General features: G+C 39.9%; 1 protein-coding gene across 1 annotated transcript; it reads left to right on the top strand.

Moving 5' to 3' along the window:
- Positions 1–2,833: 2,833 nt before the first annotated feature.
- Positions 2,834–8,573, top strand: LOC308384746 (kelch-like protein 10; the record flags this gene model as incomplete). The annotated part of the gene is made up of 5 exons (XM_080863329.1): positions 2,834–2,985; positions 4,246–4,729; positions 5,142–5,756; positions 6,672–6,821; positions 8,211–8,573. The coding sequence occupies 5 exons, from the start codon at positions 2,834–2,836 to the stop codon at positions 8,571–8,573; spliced, it is 1,764 nt and encodes a 587-aa protein (XP_080719455.1).

Here is an 8,573-nt window from a genome sequence, read left to right on the forward strand (position 1 = left end):
ATAAAATGCAGAAAAATCTGAAAAAACGTCCTATTAACGTTGAATATGAGCTAAATATGATATTGTAGTCCATTCGTAAGAGTGTTTTGAAGTGCTTATTTTACTAGTTGACCTCTGTGAGGCAAACATACAAAATGCTGTATGCTATCTGTGAGGCTCATATGCAATTTTTTAAATCCAAATCAAATCAAAACAAAGCTTTTATGCAATGAAAGGTTCATTAAAACAATGTAAACATGCATTTCAAAACAATTCTATGGGGCAACTGTTGCCAAGTCATGATGATGTCATAGGCTCCATTCCCCAAATTCCACAGTTAGATTTGATTTTGTGATCTGAACACTTCAAGACAAACTTCAGACAAAAAAACTAAGAAAAACAGTCACAAAACTCAAGATGAGTGAAGAAGGCCAGCCGCCATACAAGTCGAGCTCAGTGTATAATGAACTCCGTTCGGAGGGACAATTTTGTGATGCAATCATCAAAGTGGAGGATGTTGAATTTCCGGTCCACAGGGTCATCCTGTGTAACTGTACGCCGTACTTCAGGTGAGTTGCTTACCTGATAATGTGAAGGACAGTTGACTGGTTTATACCTGTGAAAAATGTAATTCATGTACTTAGTCTGTGAAACAGTGCCAACAAAAAGGAACGGGTTGAATCATAAAACTTTTGTGATAGAAAGACTTTGTCACGGTCAACTGACAGATACACCCAAAACATAATGCAAACATTTGCAGATTTCATCTTTACCTTCACAGAGATTCCACTTCAGTAAATGTGCCATTTAAAAAGCACTGTGAATCACTTGGTGATTGTGTGAAGTCTAATTGAAGTGTTTTATTAAGTTATATTAATATCTTCCCCACTGTTTGATACAGTAAGACACACCAGACTTCCTGATACTAAAAATGTTGAATTTTGTTATACAGTTATACGCTGAGCAAAAGTTTTGAGTTGCCTCTCATTTTTTTATATTTTGCTTTGAAACAAATGATTTTTTAAAAGTCCACTTGAGCAATAGTTCTCAACGTGTTTTTTTTGAAGGCTTGTAAAGGTTTCGTTTGGACATTTTTCACCCTTTTTAGTCCAGTGCTTGTACCCGAGGAATGGTTTTGTTTTTGTTCATTTGTTTATTTGTTTGTTAAGCCATTTAAGGCTGATCTGTCTTCTGTCATACAGTGAAAGCTTGACGGAGCTACAATGGCCTAATTTTCTGCTTAACTTTGTAAATTATAACAAGTTCCGCTTTAGTGCTATACCAGTCAGAAAAACAAACAAAAACAAAACAAGGCTTATGTTGCAAATGCAATAAATTGTCAGTCTTTCTTTTAAATGCGTTTCTTAGTACATCATTTTAATATTGTAGAGAACCCAAACATATTCTGCGAGCAGTCTTTGGTTCAAGTTGAATGATTTTAGTCAGTGGCGGGGTTGGGGTTTCTTTGCCAAGCCCAAATAAACTCACTTGTACAGCTCAGAATAGGTTCAAGTTAATGCATTCCCATTCGCGCACACTCATATTCAGACTCCTCAGAATGCAGAAGCCAGTGATCAAGCCACTGACCTGCTAATTTATTGACCACCAGATGTATCTTGTAAGCCACTGCCATCGTGCACACATGTGGCACAGTGGTGCAGTGATTAGCGAACAAAAACGCATATGAGGCTAAACTGGCAATTCTTAATTAGTCATAGGTGTGAGTGTGAATGTCCTTTCTGTCTCTCTGTGACAGACTGGCAACCTGTCTGGATGCATAGACGGGTGCCGCATTCTCAAGGCACGAGTCTCAATATTAGAAGCAGGTGTATGCCTTATACTGTCATCACTGCCACCCTGCTGCATCTGACTGAAGCATCCTGATGCCAGGCTGAGCATGCATGACGCATGATCCCGCGTGATCCCTTGCATGACCATCTGACTGTTCTTGGTGGAAGTGACTTGACAGAGCTATCGAGATGAAGTTCTCTAACCTGTATGACAACCCGGCCTGTGGCAGTTTGAGTGTCGCCTCCACATTGCCAGAGATCACTAGCATATCCAGACACTTCCTTGGCCAGCATTTAGTATTGATATCTCTCCCACTGAATATGCCTGGGTAATTTTGGGCTGGCATGTTCATTAGAGGCAACCAGAACCCATTGCAGCTGGATGCTGCATATATCTATGAATGGAAAGAAATTGCTCAACAACAGATCTGCAGTCTGTGCTCAGACAGGTGACTGCTTGCACCTGTTTGAGGTAATACTGTCAAGCACCGTCATTATATCAGTCTTGTACTATACATACAGTGTATATATGTGTTTTGTTTGTTTGTTTGTTTCTTACTACTATTGTACATCAGTAAAGTGCAGGAGCCCATTTTTCCAACTAGATAAAAGTCTAATACAACCCAAGAAAACAGCTTAGCCACACTTTGTATTATCTGTGTTCGGATATTACAAAGTCATTTTATTAAAAAAATGGCCTATTAAGGTTAAATGTGAGCTAAATATGATATTGTAGTCCATTCGTAAGAGTGTTTTGAAGTGCTTATTTTACTAGTTGACCTCTGTGAGGCAAACATACAAAATGCTGTATGCTATCTGTGAGGCTCATATGCAATTTCTTAAATCCAAATCAAATCAAAACAAAGCTTTTATGCAATGAAAGGTTCATTAAAACAATGTAAACATGCATTTCAAAACAATTCTATGGGGCAACTGTTGCCAAGTCATGATGATGTCATAGGCTCCATTCCCCAAATTCCACAGTTAGATTTGATTTTGTGATCTGAACACTTCAAGACAAACTTCAGACAAAAAAACTAAGAAAAACAGTCACAAAACTCAAGATGAGTGAAGAAGGCCAGCCGCCATACAAGTCGAGCTCAGTGTATAATGAACTCCGTTCGGAGGGACAATTTTGTGATGCAATCATCAAAGTGGAGGATGTTGAATTTCCGGTCCACAGGGTCATCCTGTGTAACTGTACGCCGTACTTCAGGTGAGTTGCTTACCTGATAATGTGAAGGACAGTTGACTGGTTTATACCTGTGAAAAATGTAATTCATGTACTTAGTCTGTGAAACAGTGCCAACAAAAAGGAACGGGTTGAATCATAAAACTTTTGTGATAGAAAGACTTTGTCACGGTCAACTGACAGATACACCCAAAACATAATGCAAACATTTGCAGATTTCATCTTTACCTTCACAGAGATTCCACTTCAGTAAATGTGCCATTTAAAAAGCACTGTGAATCACTTGGTTATTATATGAACTAAATTCAGACTGTGTTGAACTGAAGTCTAATTTATGTGTTTTATTAAGTTACAACATTTTGATGCACTCTTATCAACCCAATAAAACACACCAGGCTTACTGATACTAAAAAGATTGAACTCTGTTATAAAGTCATACGCTGAGCAAAAGTTTATAGATGAGTTTTTGTTCATTTGTTTATTTGTTTGTTAAGCCATTTAATGCTGATCTATGAATCATTCAAGCATAAAAAGGACACCTACCATAACTCGAAGGATGAACCATTATTGTTTCTACACATAACACACAACTTAGTGAAGAACCAGCGTTAAAGACAAAACAAGGAGTAGCACACATAAAAAAGTAATGATCTACAGCAGATGAACAGTATCTGAAAGTCATGTCCTTAAGAAGTCCAGCAAATTCCTGACACAAAACCATTTAATCCATCTACTTATCATGAAACCTCATCAGAAATGGTTGTGGAAGGAAAACAGAGACTGTAATTAAGCAACATGCACTGGAACTTCCATAAGGAAAGGAAACAGACTGAGGTATGCCAAATTATGCAATAACTAGACTAAAGATCAGAGCAAACTGGCCTTATGGAGTTGATTTCAACATTTGTCATAGAGGTACAACAGTGAGTGTCTAGAGTTAACTTTAAAACACGGTGGAGGCTCTGTCGTGGTGTGGGACTGCATTGTGTTTGGCAAAAGCTTCATAAACATGGTGCCAATGTAATAAAGACATTGAAAACCCAACAATCAAGCGCACTAAACATGTACAAACTCTGTTTTGGAGTTATATACTCTATGGCAATATGGACTAGACATTACAAGACTATCACAGTAATCACATAGCAACACATGTAATTAGGAAATCATTTCCATTCCTGTCAACAGATTTTATATATTTATCTTGCTTGTGCATGACATAGTTTATTATCTTGTTGCCTCCACACCTTTTAATATTCTCTACTCTGTCTCCATCTCTACCCTCAGGGCTCTTTTCAGCCGCTGGAGCAACCCAGACAAACAGGTCTTCAACATACCTGGCGTGTCTCCTGAGATGATGGCACTCATCATTGACTTTGCATACACTGGCTCAGTTTCCATAACGGAGGAAAATGTAGTGGAACTTCTCATGGCAGCTGATCAATTCAATGCAATGGACATTGTGAAACTCTGCTCTGACTTCCTCGGGGAGCAACTGTGCCCAGAGAACTGCGTTGGCATTTGGCAGTTCACAAAAGTATGCTTATCACCCGAACTACGCGCCAAGGCCTACCACTACATCATCAATAACTTTAAGCAGGTTGTTCTTGAGGAGGAGTTCCTGCAGCTAACTGTGGAGGAACTTGCTGACATCCTTGATAGAGACGACCTCAATATGCAGTTGGAGACCACTGTGTATGAAGTGCTTACAAAGTGGATTAGCCATGTACCTGCAGAACGGAAACAACACCTCACCGCTCTGTTGCCCAAGGTCTATAAACTTTCATTACTACATTTAGTTTGGACTTAAATCTTCAGCATTTAAGTCATAGATTGAGTCGATCCATCTGGGTATAAGGATGCTTTAATATCTCAAGATGTTGCTCTTTTCAGCTGTAGCCAAACCACATTTAAGAAATTCTCTTCAAGAGCACTAAAACCGTATCAGATCTCTACACACATGCTATAGAATAAATTATATTTATTAAGTATAGTTGCTAGGGCTATGACTAAAAACTGTCCCTGCTGACGAAAAGACTAATGGTGTCTGACTTTGGTCGCTCTCTTGCTAGCAATAAGAAAATTAAACAACATTAGGAGCATTATCCTAAAGAAGCTTGAGTTTACTAAAACTGATGTAGTTGAAATTCATAGTCATATTCTCTTCTGTCATCTCTCTATAGGTCCGACTGGGATTGATGACGTCAGACTACCTAAAGGACAATTTGCTGTCTAGTGAGCTGGTGGGGGCCAATTCTGAGTGCGTGTCCATGATAAGTAATGTCATCTTAGACATACATGGTCTAGGAAGCAGACCCTTCATGTCTGGCTTGTGTCACCCTCTTGCTCGTCCCCGCCTGCCTCATTCCATCCTGCTGGCCATTGGGGGGTGGAGTGGTGGTGATCCAACTAACGGCATCGAGGCCTACGATTGCCGGGCTAACCGCTGGGTAAACGTAACGAACAACCTCGAGTGTCCTCGTGCTTATCATGGAGCCGCCTTCCTCAACGGGTACGTCTACTTCATTGGTGGCTTCGACAGGGTGGAGCATTTCAGCAGCGTCCGTAGGTTTGACCTGACCACTCGCGCCTGTAATGAGGTGGGGCCCATGCACTCCCGCCGCTGCTATGTGAGTGTGACTGTGTTGAACGGGTTCATCTATGCCCTGGGAGGCTACGACGGGCATGTACGACTCAGCAGTGCAGAGCGCTATCAACCTGAAATCAACCAGTGGAGTCTTATTGCACCGATGCACGAACAGAGGAGCGACGCCAGCTGCACAACACTTAACAACCGGGTGGGTGAAGTAAAAGAGTAGCAGAGAAATAGAGTAGGGTCTCAGGCACACAGGCCTAGAGACCTGTCAGCAACCTTTGGTAACAACCAGTTGCTAGGGAAAAATGTGTACTCCTCAGCTGGTTAGGCAGTGATTGTATGAAAGACTCTACAGATTTCTACAGCAAATAGTTTGTGAGTATTTGCAGACAAGTCAGAGTACTCCATGCAAACCTCAACAGTCTGCTTACGACCAAAGGAAACACAAGGAGGCTTGTGGTGCAACACCTTCCTGGTTACAATTTCACAGTAGTGACAGCCATCAACCTCCAGCAACCACTTGCCAACCAGTCAGGGAATACACATTTTTACAGTGAAGCGAGGTGCAAGATAGGTCACAAACTGGTTTCTATGTTCATGTTTTCAAATTTAAAAGTATAGTTTAAAAAGTTGAAAAATATACTAATATATATCTATTTTGTTTCTAACTGATCACAAGTGCATCTTTGCATTTATGTACAGTACTTTAGTTGAGTTGACTTGTCAACTAAAATATAACAGATATTAAAAAAATAGTAAAACACATCATTATTTTATTATATTAAGATCCCAGATTACAATTATATATCTGCATTCCTGAACAGAAAAATTAGCCTTATTGATTGAATGTTATGTTTGATTCATTTCTGGCTTTCTGACTGAAAGAAGTCCCACATACTCAGGTAAAATTTGGGTGCATAAACATGTTTTTATGACAGGTAATTGTAAAACACACACATTTGTTATTACACATTTGTATTTTTCAGTTGGACACTTGGGTACTGAGTATCGGTCTTACTTCACAAATGATGTGGAAACATTTCACTTACAGGTAACATTGTTTCCAACTGAAATCTAAGAAATGTAAAGATATTTAATGTCCCTTTTTTGTTTTCAGATTTACATTTGTGGTGGATTCAATGGCAACGAGTGTCTGCAGACAGCTGAATATTACAACCCAGAGAGCAACCAGTGGACGATGATCAGTCCCATGAACAGCCGCCGCAGCGGGATAGGTGTCATTGCATATGCGGATCATGTCTTTGCAGTAAGACCACAAAGTAGTGCTGACACTCACGTAACATACAAATCAAATCTGTAATGTGCTTTGATCAGCAAGGCTTAACACAGATTTGGCTGACACAGAATTTTGTTAACTTTGTATTTATCAATGATCAGACTCCTATCCTGACCACAGGTTCAGAGAAGGCATTCTTACTCATTCTATGTATTAATTTAACCGATTAATGTTTCTGCCTCATTTTTTTTCATGTGCCTCATTCCCAGAATGTTGTGTCTTTAATGATTTCACTGATGATTTCACATTTCACTCAGTACAACAGAAATACTTATTCAAAACCAACATTGTCATCCTCATCGTTCCATAGAGGACATATGTTAGAGACAATTTCAAACTCATCCTGCAACACCTTTAGAAAAATGAGGGAATAAGCCAAGTGATTAGAACTCATCCTCTGGGGACGGTAGGCATTTTAGCTATAAATTTTATCTTGCTATTTGCCTTAAAACCACTTATTTAGTTGTTTTGCAGCTGCACCCTTTGGTAAAAAGCAAAGATTTTAGTCTCACCTTCTGAGACACCCTTCTTTATTTAGCTAGCTACCGTTTAGTATTTATTTTCTATTCAGACTAAGTCTCTAATCAAATAAAGGAAAAGTTATTATCAGCAGAATGCAGTGACCTTACCCTGGTGCTGACCTCAGGGTCTTTGATCAGGCTTTTAGGCCCCAAGGCCTGTCAGGGCTACTTTAATCTGTTATAGGAAGAAAGGACTGGAACTTAATGTTCCTTTTTGGACTAAAGGCAAAAGAGCTGTGAAGACATTTATACTGAAAACACAAATACTTTTTGTCGAGGGCTATTCATCTTTGTTGATAATAGCGTGGTGTGATAGACAACAGTGCTTTAATAGCTGTAGTTGAGGCTTGAGTGAAAAAAGGTCTCACAGACTTCCACAACAGCTGGCTTCTACTTTATTTTACTTTCTCCTTTTAATTCAGAAGTCATTTTCACACACCACTGCACCCTGATCTTTTCTAGACATTCCCAACAAATGTGGGCCTGTGAGGATGCAAATACTGGGACGTTAATGGGCCTTTTTTAAACAATTTTTATGTGTAAACTCCATATAACAGCATGAGAATATGTCAGGTAGCTGTTCGCTTTATCCAGGTAAAACCCTAAACCAATCAGTGTATTTCAAGTAGTCAGATCACACCTAAGGTAAACAATCTCCTTGTATCTGCTACATATTAAGGGAAACTTTGGACAGTATTGCAACTTAATTCTTCAGTCATTTTCTGGAGTATCTGTGCAAAAACAGCTAAAGACATATAGCAGGTACATTTTCTTACAGGGGTACGGTGAAGCTGGTTACACTTACATTCAATCATTTGACCCACGTATTTACTTTTAGGTTGGTGGCTTCGATGGAAACAACCGTCTGCGCACCGCTGAGGCTTACAACCCACATTCCAATACGTGGAACCTCGTGTCCTCTATGCTGACCCCCCGCAGCAACTTTGGCATTGAGGTAATTGACGATCGCCTCTTTGTCGTCGGGGGTTTCAACGGCTTCACCACCACTTCGAACGTTGAGTACTACGACACTTTAACCAATGAGTGGTATGAGGCGTGCGACATGGAGATTTTCCGCAGCGCCTTGAGCTGCTGTGTGGTGTCCGGACTTTGCAACATGACTGAGTACACCTTTCCTCGTGACTTCCTGCCACTTACCAATGTGCCAGAAGAAGCAATGGAGTCAGCAGAGTCCACGTAA

Source organism: Rhamphochromis sp. 'chilingali', assembly GCF_963969265.1.
Source record: "Rhamphochromis sp. 'chilingali' genome assembly, chromosome: 17".
Lineage (NCBI taxonomy): Eukaryota > Metazoa > Chordata > Actinopteri > Cichliformes > Cichlidae > Rhamphochromis > Rhamphochromis sp. 'chilingali'.